The following is a 15,696-nucleotide window of genomic DNA, read 5'->3' on the forward strand; positions in this document are numbered from 1 at the left end:
AAATCAATTAATCGGGAATATTTCGTACGTGTCCAGTATCCCTTCTCATAACGCCCGGCAAGAAATGAAAACGGACGGACTGAATAACCGCGTACCACCACTGCTTCGTCTCCAAAGGACGAAGATAAATTAGTTGTAAGCTTAGAATGGCAATTCCTGGGTGAACAAACTCGGGCCGGCACGGTTGGTGCGCAGGGTAAACAAGGGATAACACACTTGCGCCGCGTTTCCAACAACGCCGCAGAGCAAATACATGACAGGCGACCTCTTTCCGAATGGTAAACATTAGCCAACCGTCCCGCAAAGAGAATAGAAATTTATTTTGCACAATGTTAAAAGTATTACAGCCCGCACGCTCTAAAATAACATATTTTGCGAAGCGCCCCGAAAAGTAGAAAACATAAAATGATTCGGTTTCATTTGGACGTGTAAAATTTGTAGGAAGGTAACTTTTAGTAGAGGTTATTTGCAGAAGGATAAATTTTTTTAATATTCGGCAATATTCGAAGTCAAGTTCGATTTCAGAGATTCATAACTTTGACGACTGCATGAGGGATTCGTGCGATATTAATAATCTCTGCTGTCGCTGCATCATTTTATGCTTGCCTCTTTTTCGAGATTGCGCACTTTAATGCTCCTTACTATCCATCCTGGTGCGGCCCAAAATTTTCGTTCGGCCGGTAATAACACGAATGTGAATTTCGTAAGCACGAAGATTAAGTGTGTTAATGCGCTCATGCGGTAACTCGCGCGCAAAAAAAGGATCTGGCAGAAGTAGTTAGGAGCAAATTGCAGTCATTTCCCACGAGAGAAATGTCGACGCTTTGCGCTCGTCTCGAAAGGTTCAGGGCGACTCATTTGTAGCAGGAGTTGCGGAGCGGGAGACACTCGCGACAACGAAAACTATCACAGAGTGTTGTCAGCAGTTCTCAAAACAGTTACGACGCGTTCATATTTCCTGTCTGAACCCGTTGGTATTGATATTGCCACATATGATGTTTTATGAAATGTGAAGTGCTTACACTGCATCGGCGACGGCGTATTATTTATTCAATCCACGTCGTTATGAACACATTACGTAGTACAAATTATACTTCGGGAATTTTTACAACTTTCATGTGTGCAGATAATGGTGTACTTACCAATTCACTTCATACTTTTGTTGTTTCTGTCTCTATTTCATGAAATGTTTATCTTTTGATTGACGCGAACCGCATGTAGCTATATATTAAAGTTGTTTCTTACCTTGTTACAGATGTCGCGTACAAACCGAAGCATTTATATGTTGAAGGTAAGTTTTGATATTTTCGTTCAATTTCTTAAGGAATGTTTCTTATTGTGAATGCATGCTAGATATTAGTTTTCCATTAGGAGTTAACATGACAAGAATGCATTAATTTGGTATATTACGATTCTCAACAAGATGGCAAAACATACAAATTTGAAAAGATTTTGATATAAGAAAGGGAAAAGATAGCTAAAAAGTCTTTCTACTGGTAAAACAATTGCATATTAAGGTCCTATTGGCATTAATAAACTATTTTTGTAATAAAATTGCAAATAGGGCCGAAACGGTCAATGTTATATTCTGTTTTCGGATTCTGCAAGCTAATTTAATTCTATATCTACTATTGAAGTAATTATTTGCTTAACATTATCCCTATATTCTCTATTAATCATAATAACTCATGGAAATCCAACATAAATCTGGCGGGAATCATCTATGTCCACTTTCTGCGATCCTAATATCACAAACTGATGAGCACCTCAATTTTCGTATTTCCTCGACAAAATTTTGTTCAGAAATCCGATGAAATTCATACACAAAATCTTTTGAATATTAGGATCCCAGAAAGTGCAGTAGGCTGCTGAATTAATAATGAAACTTATTGTAACACCCAGTGGCGGCGTAATTTATTTATTCGTAAACAGATGGCAGCGGTGGTAATATTTAAATAAATTTTGATGCAATATTAAACTGAAAATTGATTTTAAATTAATAGTGGACTTATTCGTTATATATAATTGTTAATTGGGTATTTTTAGGCAATTACTGTAGCATGGCTTATAACTGTGCATTCCTGCAATCGTGAAACACTTTAAAATCAATTTTTAATTGAATATTTACAATTATTTATTTAAATATTGACACCACCGCCATCTGTTTAGGAATAAATAAATTACTTTGCCACTGGGTGTTACAATAAGTTTTATCATTAATTCAGCAACCTACTGCACTTTCTGCGATCGTAATATTCAAAAGATTTTGTGTACGAATTTCATCGGATTTCTCAACAAAATTTTGTCGAGAAAATACGAAAATTGAGCTGCTCATCAGTTCGTGATAGTAGGAACGCAGAAAGTCAACATAGACAATTCCCGCCAGATTTTTATTGATTTCCATTAGTTATTATGATTAATAGGAATATAGGGATAATGTTAGGCAAATAATTACTTAAATAGTCGATATTAGAATTAAATTAGCTTGCAGAATTCCAAAACAGAATAAAACATTGACCGTTTAGGCCCTATTTGCAATTTTCATACAAAAATTTGATTTTACATGCCAATAGGGCCTTAATCTATAATTGTGTTACTGATTTCCGATTAAGAATTTAATCTAAATTCAGAATTCGAAGACCGAATTTAAAAATTCCAATTATTACAGAAGCTGCTTTTGGTGAAAAATGATTTCGTCATAAAAAGGCAAAAGATTTCTCTTTTCTACGTCGACTTGAATTTTCATTGAAATTTGTAAATAGGCCCGAAACGGTTAATAATAACAAAAAAGTTACGGAAATAAACGATGCGGAATTAAATTGTCTATAAGGATTCGAAAACAGAATTGAATAATTCCAATATTTAATTTCGACCATAAAAAGAGAAATCTATTGCCATTTTTTAGTAAAATCTTTTCCTTAATTTTTATACCATTTTGGTCGTTTTACAAAAACATGATATCTTGTTGAGAATTCTTCAAGGATCAAGAATATGAAATTTATTTTCTTCTAGCCCTTTTAGTTCTAGAGATAATTATCATATACTGATTTAAATTTTTCCTTGGTGGAGGGCACTTCTACAGTTTGAACCTGATAGTTTTAAGAAAAGGGTCCGACCCTGTTGTTCGACAGATATTAATTTCGTTTAAAAAGTTTGACCCTGTCTTTCAGATGAAAATATTTATATTGAACCTGTTGAACAAACGAAAAACTATCCAACATACCAGTTAGTTCACGAGATATTTGCGATTGAATAAAATAGGCAAAATGTTGAAAAATGTCACTTTTAGCACCTTCAGTCGCGTTTTCGACCTTTTACTGTAGGAAATATAATTATTTTATATATTTACCTGATAGAGAATTTTCCAATCTATCATAATCAACAATTCGTTGGTAGCTATCGGTTTTAGTTTAAGAGATATTAATTATCAAAAATCGTCGATAAAAGTATCAAGCACCCCCTTGGCATTTTTTTCTTAAGAAGTAAAATTTCATCTCAGATTTCCCTTTTAACTATCCTATCTGATAGAGAAAGTCCGTAGATTAAGACGCAAACGATCAGATCCTATTTATCTCTTTTAGTTTACGAGATATTCGCGTTTGAATAAAATGGGCAAAAATTGAAAAATGTCACTTTTAGCACTTTTAGTTGCGTTTTTCGACCTTTTACTGTTGGAAATATAATTATTTTATATTTTATCTGATAGAGAATTTTCCAATCTATCATAATCAACTATTCGTTGGTAGCTATCGGTTTTAGTTTAAGAGATATTAATTATCAAAATCGTCGAAAAAAGTATCAAGCACCCCCTTGGCATTTTTTCTTAAGAAATAAAATTTCATCTCTCAGATTTCCGTTTTAACTATCCTATCTGATAGAGAATAGTCCGTAGATTAAGACGCTGCGATCAGATCCTATTTATCTCTTTTATTTTACGAGATATTCGCGATTTAATAAAATGTGCATAAATTGCAAAATGTCACTTTTAGCACTTTTAGTTGCGTTTTTTGACCTTTTACTGTAGGAAATATATTTATTTTATATTTCTATCTGATAGAGAATTTTCCAATCTATCATAATCAACAATTCGTTGGTAGCTATCGGTTTTAGTTTAAGAGATATTAATTATCAAAAATCGTCAAAAAAAGTATCAAGCACCCCCCCCTTGGCATTTTTTTTCTTAAGAAGTAAAATTTAATCTCTCAGATTTCCGTTTTAACTATCCTATCTGATAGAGAAAAGTCCGTAGATTAAGACGCTGCGATCAGGTCCTATTTATCTCTTTTAGTTTACGAGATATTCGCGTTTGAATAAAATGGGCAAAAATTGCAAAATGTCACTTTTTAGCACTTTTAGTTGCGTTTTTCGACCTTTTACTGTTGGAAATAGAATTATTTTATACTTTCACCTGATAGCGAATTTTCCAATCTATCATAATCAACTATTCGTTGGTAGCTATCGGTTTTAGTTTAAGAGATATTAATTATCAAAAATCGTCGAAAAAAAGTATCAAGCACCCCTTGGCATTTTTTCTTAAGAAGTAAAATTTCATCTCTCAGATTTCCCTTTTAACTATCCTATCTGATAGAGAAAAGTCCGTAGATTAAGACGCTGCGATCAGATCCTATTTATCTCTTTTAGTTTACGAGATATTCGCGATTGAATAAAATGGGCAAAAATTGCAAAATGTCACTTTTTAGCACTTTTAGTCGCGTTTTTCGACCTTTTACTGTTGGAAATATAATTATTTTATATGTTCATCTGATAGAGAATTTTCCAATCTTTCCTAATTGGCAATTCGTTGGTAGCTATCGGTTTTAGTTTAAGAGATATTAATTATCAAAAATCGTCGAAAAAAAGTATCAAGCACCCCCCCTTGGTATTTTTTTCTTAAGAAGTAAAATTTCATCTCTCAGATTTCCCTTTTAACTATCCTATCTGATAGAGAAAAGTCTGTAGATTAAGACGCTGCAATCAGATCCTATTTATCTCTTTTAGTTTACGAGATATTCGCGATTGAATAAAATGGGCAAAAATTGCAAAATGTCAGTTTTTAGCACTTTTAGTCGCGTTTTTCGACCTTTTAACCTTAGAAATATAATTATTTTGTATTTTGATCTGATAGAGAATTTTCCAATCTATCATAATCAACAATTCGTTGGTAGCTATCGGTTTTAGTTTAAGAGATATTAATTATCAAAAATCGTCGAAAAAAGTATCAAGCACCCCCTTGGCATTTTTTTCTTAAGAAGTAAAATTTCATCTCTCAGATTTCCCTTTTAACTATCCTATCTGATAGAGAAAAGTCCGTAGATTAAGACGCTGCGATCAGATCCTATTTATCTCTTTTAGTTTACGAGATATTCGCGTTTGAATAAAATGGGCAAAAATTGCAAAATGTCACTTTTAGCACTTTTAGTTGCGTTTTCGACCTTTTACTGTAGGAAATAGAATTATTTTATACTTTCACCTGATAGCGAATTTTCCAATCTATCATAATCAACTATTCGTTGGTAGCTATCGGTTTTAGTTTAAGAGATATTAATTATCAAAAATCGTCGAAAAAAAGTATCAAGCACCCCTTGGCATTTTTTTCTTAAGAAGTAAAATTTCATCTCTCAGATTTCCCTTTTAACTATCCTATCTGATAGAGAAAAGTCCGTAGATTAAGACGCTGCGATCAGATCCTATTTATCTCTTTTAGTTTACGAGATATTCGCGTTTGAATAAAATAGGCAAACATTGGAAAATGTCACTTTTTAGCACTTTCAGTCGCGTTTTTCGACATTTTACTGTAGGAAATAGAATTATTTTATACTTTCACCTGATAGCGAATTTTCCAATCTATCATAATCAACTATTCGTTGGTAGCTATCGGTTTTAGTTTAAGAGATATTAATTATCAAAAATCGTCGAAAAAAGTATCAAGCACCCCTTGGCATTTTTTCTTAAGAAATAAAATTTCATCTCTCAGATTTCCCTTTTAACTATCCTATCTGATAGAGAAAAGTCCGTAGATTAAGACGCTGCGATCAGATCCTATTTATCTCTTTTAGTTTACGAGATATTCGCGTTTGAATAAAATGGGCAAAATTTGCAAAATGTCACTTTTAGCACTTTTAGTTGCGTTTTTCGACATTTTACTGTAGGAAATAGAATTATTTTATACTTTCACCTGATAGCGAATTTTCCAATCTATCATAATCAACTATTCGTTGGTAGCTATCGGTTTTAGTTTAAGAGATATTAATTATCAAAAATCGTCGAAAAAAAGTATCAAGCACCCCCCCTTGGCATTTTTTTCTTAAGAAGTAAAATTTCATCTCTCAGATTTCCCTTTTAAGTATCCTATCTGATCGAGAAAAGTCCGTAGATTAAGACGCTGCGATCAGATCCTACTTATCTCTTTTAGTTTACGAGATATTCGCGTTTGAATAAAATGGGCAAAAATTGCAAAATGTCACTTTTTAGCACTTTTAGTTGCGTTTTTCGACCTTTTACTGTTGGAAATAGAATTATTTTATACTTTCACCTGATAGCGAATTTTCCAATCTATCATAATCAACTATTCGTTGGTAGCTATCGGTTTTAGTTTAAGAGATATTAATTATCAAAAATCGTCGAAAAAAAGTATCAAGCACCCCCCCTTGGTATTTTTTTCTTAAGAAGTAAAATTTCATCTCTCAGATTTCCCTTTTAACTATCCTATCTGATAGAGAAAAGTCTGTAGATTAAGACGCTGCAATCAGATCCTATTTATCTCTTTTAGCTTACGAGATATTCGCAATTGATTCGATATTCACGACACGTTTGTCTCTTTTTATTGTCGTTTCATTAACTTTGAAATCACAACGATTTTAAAGAAGCATTCAAAATGTTGATAAACATAATAATCTTTAAACATATGAAAATAAAACATCAAATTATTATTATTATTATCATGATATAAGCTGTCATATATTCAGAGGTTTTCATTGTCAACAAAATATTTAATGTGTACCTAAGCACACTAAACTAATCTAATGAATACGGGAAACTAAGTACACTTGAACAATGGTTTTATCAAAATGAAATATCGTGGAATACAATGCCGCTTTCGCTTTGCCTAATCCGATTTTTGAATTAAAATTGCAAGTAGGACCTAAACGGTCAATGTTATATTCTGTTTTGGATTCTGCAAGCTAATTTAATTCTAATATCGACTATTTAAGTAATTATTTGCCAAACGTTATCCATAGAAGCCCTATTAATCATAACAAACTCATAGAAATCCAACAAAAATCTGGCGAGAATTGTCTATGTCCACTTTCTGCGTTCCTAATATCACGAACTGATGAGCAGCTCAATTTTCGTATTTCCTCGACAAAATTTTGTTGCGAAATCCGACGAAATTCATACACAAAATCTTTTGAATATTAGGATCGCAGAAAGTGCAGTAGGCGAGATGGCACTGGTAGCTTGAGTAACTAACGCTGAAACAGAACTTAAACCCACTAATGGGGGGGGGGGAGGTCCATACGGTCTTTTATCCAAGCATTAGCCACTCCTTTTGTTGTCGCAGGAATGTATGGAAATAAACCATGCTAGGGCCGTTGTCTAAAGGTCAGTGGCGTAGACCAAATTAAAGATATTTAAATTCTGCATAATATTCATATATAATATGTTGGATTAATCCACGGAAAACCTATAAAACTGCCCTTTTTGTGTTCTTTGGTTAACTAATTTTTGTAGTTTTTGGTGGTTTGCGAGCGAATGCGATGTCGTGAGACAACTATTTTTGCACCAAATTAAAGATATTTAGATTCTGCATAATATTCATATATAATATGTTAGATTAATCCACGGAAAACCTATAAAATTGCCCTTTTTGTGTTCCTTGGTTGGCTAATTTTTGTAGGTTTTGGTGATTTGCGAGCGAATGCAATGTCGTAGGACAACTATTTTTACACCAAATTAAAGATATTTAGATTCTGCATAATATTTATATATAATATATTGGATTAACCTACGGAAAACATATAAAATTGCCCTTTTTGTGTTCCTTGGTTGGCTAATTTTTGTAGGTTTTGGTTATTTGCGAGCGAATGCAATAGGACAACTATTTTCGCACCAAATTAAAGATATTTAGATTCTGCATAATATTCATATATAATATGTTAGATTAACCAACGGAAAACCTAAAAAAATGCCATTTTTGTGTTTTCCGATCCACTTTGTTTCTGATACGACATTGAACGTAAAATTCACGCCCATACAGAGAGAGAGAAAGGAGAGAGAAAGTGCAATTCACAAATCGTCGAATTGCCCGCGAAATTTTTCAGCCTCCTCAACTTTCTGGGATCCGAATAACACAAACCGATTTTACCATTGGTTTTCGGCCCGAATTTGTACTCGCACACACCCACATGCACTTCTTCGTTCACCTAAGCTAAGTGCGAGCGTGGGTGTGTGAGAAAAAGGAAGGAATTAAAACTTGGAGCATTTTTATTTTGTTTTCAGATTCTGATAGATAATTTAATTCTACATCAATTATTTAAGTAACTTTTTTTGCTAACATTTACCATTTAGGCCCTACTTGCAAATTTTAATGAAAACTGCATTCGACATAAAAAAGAGAAATCTTTTGCCTTTTTTATAACAAAATCTTTTCTGTAAATTTTTTTTGTGCCATTTTGATCGTTTTTCATTAAGGATGCTATCTTGTAGAAACTCCTTCACGGATCAAGAATATGAAGTTTATTTTATTCTAGCCCTTTTAGTTCTCGAGATAATTAGCATTAACTCATTTAAATTTTTTCTTGGTGGAGGGGCACTTCGACAGTTTCGACCTGAAAAATTTAAAGAAAAAAGTCCGACCCTGTTGTTCGACAGGTAATAATTTTCTTTAAAAAAGTTTGACCCTGTTGTTCGACCAAAAATTATTAAAAAAAATAATTTGGATCCTGTTGTTCGACCAAAAAAAAATTTAAATTCGATTTTAACACTGCCTTTTTGACCAAAAAAATAATGTAATGGACACAAATGACTATTTTTAATTCAAAATTTAGGGCACTTTCGAAAGGGTACATATCGTGTATCCATGCGACATAAAAACGAGACATCTTTTGCCTTTTTTATGACGAAATCTTATTTCACCAAATGCAGCTTCTGTAATAATTGGAATTTTTGAATTATGTTTTCGAATTCTGAATGTAGATTAAATTCTGAATCGGATATCAGTAACACAATTAACGATTAAGGCCCTATTGGCATGTAAAATCCAATTTTTTGTATTAAAATTGCAAATAGGGCCTAAACGGTCAATGTTATATTCTGTTTTCTGATTCTGAAAGCTAATTGAATTCTATTATTATTGGCACCACCGCCATCTGTTTATGAATAAATAAATTATGCCGCCACTGGGTGTTACAATAAGTTTCATCATTAATTCAGCAGCCTACTCGCACTTTCTGCGATCCTAATATTCAAAAGATTTTGTGTATGAATTTCATCGGATTTCTCAACAAAATTTTGTCGAGAAAATACGAAAATTGAGCTGCTCATCAGTTCGTGATATTAGGAACGCAGAAAGTGGACATAGACAATTCCCGCCAGATTTTTGTTGGATTTCCATGAGTTATTATGATTAATAGGGAATATAGGGATAATGCTAGGCAAATAATTACTTAAATAGTTGATATAGAATTAAATTAGCTTGCAGAAACCGAAAACAGAATATAATTGACCTTTTAGGCCCATTTTTGCAATTTTAATGCAAAAATTTGATTTTACATGCCAATAGGGCCTTAATATACAACTGTGTTACTAGTTTCCGATTCAGAATTTAAACTATTTTCAGAATCCGGAAACAGAATTAAAAAATTCCAATTATTACAAAAGCTGCATTTGCTGAAATAAAATATTTCGTCATAAAAAAGGCAAAAGATTTCTCTTTTTTATGTCAAATGCAGTTTTCATTAAAATTGGCAAATAGGGACTTAACGGTTAATGTTAGCAAAAAATGATACGAAAATAATCGATGTAGAATTAAATTATATATTAAATTCCGGAAACAAAATTTAAAAATTCCAACTTTTAATTTCGAGCATAAAAAAGAGAAATCTTTTGCCTTTTTTATAACAAAATATTTTCTTTAAAAATTTTTTGTGCCATCTTGGTCGTTTTTCAATAAGGATGCCATCTTGTTGAGAATTCATCTAGGATCCAGAATATGAAGTTTATTTTCTTCAAGCCCTTTTAGTTCTCGCGATAATTATCATTTGCTCATTTAAATTTTTTGTTGGTGGAGGGGCCCTTCGATATTTTCGACCTGAAAAATTTTAAGAAAAAAGTCCGACCCTGTTGTTCGACAGATAATAATTTTGTTAAAAAAAGTTCGACCCTGTCTTTCAGCCGAAATTATTTTTCTTGAACACGTTGAGCGCCCTCTGTCGTCTCAAATTGGCACTATATTCGACACAAATATATAAAAATTGTAAAAATAACAACAAGTTCTAAAGGTCATTTTAGTGTACTTTCTCTAGTTTTAAAGGGTCAAAAAGGTACGCAGCGTGTAGAGCATCTTTTTAGCTATCATATGACATTGAAATCATTTAAATTTCTTCCTTAGTTCCCGAGCTACAGAGCATTTTAAATTTTAAAAGATATTTTAGGGCACTTCCAAAGGGTTTAAAGGATTGAAAAGTTAAGCAATTTGTAGAGAGACTCTTTGGCTATCATATGACGTTAAGATAATGCAATTTACCTTATTGGTTCCTGAGATACAGGGCGATTTCCTCAATAACTTTTCAAAAATTTGTAAGATTGTCACATATAAATGGTATTTTAGGGCCCTATCTAAGGGTTTATAGGATAGGGAAACTAATGGTCTGATAGAGGGACTTTTTGGCTATCATATGACAATAAAATAATTCCAATTATTTGATTGGTTCCTAAGATACCGGGTGTTTTCCATACTAACTTTTCAAAATTTAAAAAAATAGTACCCCTTAATATGTATTTTAGGGTACTTTCCACGGGATTGAAGAGTCGGTAAAATACCTAACTTGTAGAGAAACTCTTTAGCTATGATATAAATATAAGATAATTCAAATTACCCCATTTGTTTCCGGAATAGGGATGTTTTCCACCCAGACTTTTCAAAAAATTGAAAAACTAGCAATATTTAACAGGTATTTTAAAGCACCTCATTAAGGGTTAAAGAATCGGGAATATATGCGACTTATAGAAGAACTTTATATCTATCATATGATAATGGGATTGTTTAAATAACTGAATAGCTCCCGGAATACAGGGGAAACACACACACTGACTTATCAAAAATTTGAAAATATATCCACTTTTAATGTGCATTTTATAGAAAGTCGCATCAGCTCGTATAATATTTTTTGCGATTCAATCGTTTGGTAAATTTCGCTGCAAAGCGGGTTTGGTTTTAACAAAAATTGCTGAAAAAGCGGATAACAATAACGTACGATTTGCGTTGCGTATGTGCCGTTTGGCGTAATTTATATTTCAGCGCTCGGCGCTTTATAGCAGATACGTGATGAAAGCGATGTTATAATTATGTTGTTGCGTATTTTGCAGGCGGGTAGATAAAGGCCATTACGATTCCGGAAAACATAAATATGCAAAGTGAGCATATCGCATACGCGCTGCGCCGAATGTCGACAATTAACAATTTCCTCTTTCGTGCTTTGTTATTCCGCATAGGCTAATGAAGGAGAGTCGGCTAACAAACCGTGTGATTGAAACTTTTATCTCTTTTGATTTGGTACGAATTGGGTATTTAGAGCAAAACGGCGCAATCATAAAGTTTGCATGATTTTCCACGCATGCAAAATTAAAATTATCCATCAATTGCTTACGTAAGCATTGAATTTTATTTATTTCCACAAATATTTCGGAAATATTGTTTGATGTGTCAAATTAACATAAATTCTGCTTTGCATTTGCGCGAAAATTTCGTAATGAAATTAGCTCCACAAAAGCTTCCAATAAAACCCAGCGACAATATGATTACCTATCGCATTTGCGAGATGGTGTCACCATTAGCACGCTCCTAGATGAAATTGAGATAAATTAGAGCGACGATGCATTCACCCACCTGCATGGCGACACATCCAACTTTATTTGCATAATAGAAATGGTGTTAAAACCTGGCGGCGGCATTAGTGGATGATTTTAATTTGAATTTTATGTTATCTCCGCCAGCATGAACGCTCCAACGACGTCACAATATATACCTACACGTAGAATGCAAATGTCTCGCACGTAGCGTATTATGCAGGCATATCTCATCAACATTAATTTGCCCGCAGTATTCCCCTGATGCGACGGGTACACATACCCCCTGCTTGTCGTCGGCGCTTAGTGGCCCGAGCCGAAAAAAACGAGAGCAAATGCGGCGCACGAAGGAAATTTTAATTTGAGAAAATGAAATATAAAACAAAAATGCCTCAGCATTTTATTGCACAAAATTTCCAGCATTAATATCATTGCAAATTGGTTCAGGGAATTAAGCGTGTACAAAAATAACATCGTTTTGTGTTCAACGATAAATAAAAAGCTTCTTTTGGTGTTTGAGTAGCTTTTGAAACTCATAGTGCAGAAAACAAATTTACGTTGTATTTATATAACTTATTTCTTTGAACAAATTATCAGCAGCGACACTCTCAAAAACAATTTTAATAAAAGCTTGCATTAAACTTTTTCCCAACTTTGAGTAAGTTTATAATTACAATTTAGGTTAAGACGCAGTCTACATCTATTTCTTCAGCTGCGTTTTCATTCATGTACTAATTTAATGTCTTCAACAGACGGAACACATAAAAAATGACAGTTTTATTAACGTCGGAGAATCTTTAATTTTAATTAGCATTTTTGATGATAATAGCAATTTCTGGAAATGTAATATGCAAATCTCAAATGATTGTCTCAGTGTATTTACTGTCAAGAAGACCAAACTATTTCTATTATCACAATAACGAGATTATGTTTTCAGAGTTTAATGGGACTTTAGGCAAAGTAAGTTTTTAGTTTTAGACATGAAAAATTAAATGTAATGGCCAGTTGGCGTGCTTCTCCCGCTGGCAAAGACTAATTATGCATTTTCAACGAAAATAATTGCAACCCCGTTACACTGAGCGGGGCTTAGAAATTTCGTGCGCCGTTTCAATTTCTAGGTCGGCCGAACTCGAATTTCAGAATATTCAGCGCTCAACAGATAATCTATCCGTCGCTCAAATAACACGCGCCCTATCCCGCCCTGCTGTAATACCATCATGACAGTGCTACATTTCACTGCGTGCGCTTCTTTAAACAATACACAATACAATACACTTTAAACAAAACGTGATCAAACTGCCTACGCATGAATGTGCATGCATCCATGATTGTGTTATCGAACACAAAGCGCAAGTAGCGTTTGAAGTATTGCTTTGTTTTTATTTACGTTTGAAGTTAACTCTATTCTGGAACGTAATGGCGCAGTAATTGAGATTTGTGTGGCTAGGAGTATTCAAAATTCAATTATCAAAGAACAAACAATTTATCGCAAGCTTGTGATGTTTTTTTTTTCTCGTCGGTGTGGTTCTTTACGAGGCACTAAAACAACATAAAATATAAAAGCATGCGATGTACGCTTTGGTTTTCTTCAAGAGTGCTTCCACACGCCTTGCTACATACCTGTAAGATATTTACGATAATGGTTTCAATGCACATGTTGCCTGCCATGTTGTTCTTTTTTAGTGATACACGTTTGATATAATACGTATTCTTTTATATTGATGACAGTATAAAATGTTTAAATATTTAGACGTACAAAGTCCACTAAACCAATTTTTTATTAAATTAATTTCATAAAAGTTTTTCTTTGAATTTCTGAAAATGTGTTTTAATTCAATTTGGTGTGCATGAGGAAAAACCTTTGCATCCATTTGCTTGCGCTGCTTTGATGACGATTAACAGAGACTAACAGGTTTGTGTGCATTTTGGCATTCCGGTAGAATCCTGCGAGAAGACTTTTTGCGCGTGGGGCGCGCAATGCGTGACGGGGACCGAAGGGCGTGCGGTGTGTCAATGTCCAACGCACTGCCGTCCGCAGGGTGAACCGGTGTGTGGCAGCGACGGGCGCACGTACGACAACCACTGCCAGCTGCGTGTGGCCTCATGTCGAGCCCGCCGCAACACCAAAGTCAGCCATCCCGGAAAGTGCGGTAGGATCCTGTTATCATTTTGCCTCCTTTGTGCAGTCTGACTAATTAATGCAGATCCCTTTCTAAATAGCAACGCATCCGAGTTATTTCGCTTTGGAATCTCAACAAAGTACGCCTGTACGAGTAATCCGCTACTGCATTCATTAGTTATTAAAGATTCTTCATCAGCGATGTGGAATTTTTAATTGACTTGTTCCCATTAGGTTCGTGACCCTACTTTGAGGATTTCCGAGATTATTGAGTAAAGTTGAGAACGTTCGTCTTTTGTGGGATATTTGATAAGGTGTCAGGCAAATAGTATGGTAGAGCTAATGGTTCCTTTGCGCGTTTCAGAGCGCAACGATCCTTGCAAGGACAAGCAATGCGGTTTTGGGGCGCACTGCGTGGCTTCCCCAGACGGCCACAACGCGAGCTGTCGGTGTCCGGAGAACTGCCGTAACTACGGAGATCATCCGGGATCACGATCGGTCTGCGGCAGCGACGGCGTCAACTACAAGGACCAATGTGAGCTACAGCGTGCTGCCTGCGAGTCGAAAATTAATGTCACGATTAAGTTTCTTGGAAAATGCGGTAAGTATTCACAGGAATCAACAATGTACAAAAATTGCTTGGCGTGTAAAGAAGTATTTAAAAGATAAATATTTTCATTTAAAAATGAAAATAAAACGAAATAATAAGTATTTATAAACGGATGAATTGTGTGCTTGTGTGCTCCAGACCCATGCTTGGGAATACAATGCCCGGAACCTGAAATATGCCAGCTAGACGAACATCGCAATCCGGTGTGTCGGTGCGGCGACGTATGCCCATTGGAATTCACGCCTGTGTGCGCCTCCGACGGGAAAACCTACGCCAACGAATGCTCCCTGAGGCAGGAGGCCTGCCGCGCACGTAAAACATTAAATATTATTTATCGCGGCAAATGCAGTTCAGGTATTGTTGATGTTTTCCATCTCCATTGCTTTTCCCCTGCTTCGTTGCCTTCCGATAGCAAGTAAATGTATGTGGGTGGGTGTGTGGTTGTTTGTGCAGGTGCGAATCCCTGCAAAAGCGTTCAGTGCCTGCTAGGGGAAGAATGTGCCATTGACAAATTTGGAATCGCGCGCTGTGAATGCCCGCTGGCGTGCGAGCCCGTCATGCGGCCGGTGTGCGCCAAGGATGGCAGGACGTATCCCTCTGAATGTGAACTGATTCGCGCTGGATGCCTGGCAAGGGTCGCCGTGGAAATCGGCCACGTCGGCGTTTGCGGCGGGACTAGTCCGTGCAGCGATTACGAGTGCAAGTACGGCGCAACCTGCGTGGAACGACTCGGAAAAGCGTTCTGCGAGTGTCCGGCCGCATGCTCCGCCGAATTCGAGCCGGTTTGTGGTTCCGATGGAGTTTCCTACGGCAACGAATGCAAGCTGCTGCGGGAAGCCTGTCTGCGTCGCAAGGAAATTGCGGTTTTGTACAAGGGTCCATGCAGTAAGGCAACAGCTAA

At 35.2% G+C, this 15,696-nt stretch overlaps 1 protein-coding gene across 6 annotated transcripts in view; it reads left to right on the forward strand.

Annotated features, from left to right (window-relative positions):
• LOC135797306 (agrin-like) overlaps positions 1 to 15,696 on the forward strand; it is a 48,922-nt gene that overhangs the window by 27,231 nt on the left and 5,995 nt on the right. For 5 of the 6 annotated variants that reach the window (XM_065309582.1, XM_065309585.1, XM_065309587.1 and 2 more), the window contains 5 exons: positions 1,256 to 1,291; positions 14,007 to 14,216; positions 14,550 to 14,786; positions 14,934 to 15,149; positions 15,249 to 15,680. In XM_065309582.1, the coding sequence (XP_065165654.1) occupies positions 1,256 to 1,291; positions 14,007 to 14,216; positions 14,550 to 14,786; positions 14,934 to 15,149; positions 15,249 to 15,680 (1,131 nt within the window). The remainder of the gene's footprint in view (positions 1 to 1,255; positions 1,292 to 14,006; positions 14,217 to 14,549; positions 14,787 to 14,933; positions 15,150 to 15,248; positions 15,681 to 15,696) is intronic. The other variant, XM_065309586.1, reaches the window with a different exon arrangement.

The sequence above is a fragment of the Atheta coriaria genome, unplaced genomic scaffold (genome assembly GCF_025399875.1).
Source record: "Atheta coriaria isolate IRGN ID8LTWV9N9 unplaced genomic scaffold, Caltech_Dcor_3.1 hic_scaffold_8_pilon, whole genome shotgun sequence".
Classification (NCBI taxonomy): Eukaryota; Metazoa; Arthropoda; class Insecta; order Coleoptera; family Staphylinidae; genus Dalotia; species Dalotia coriaria.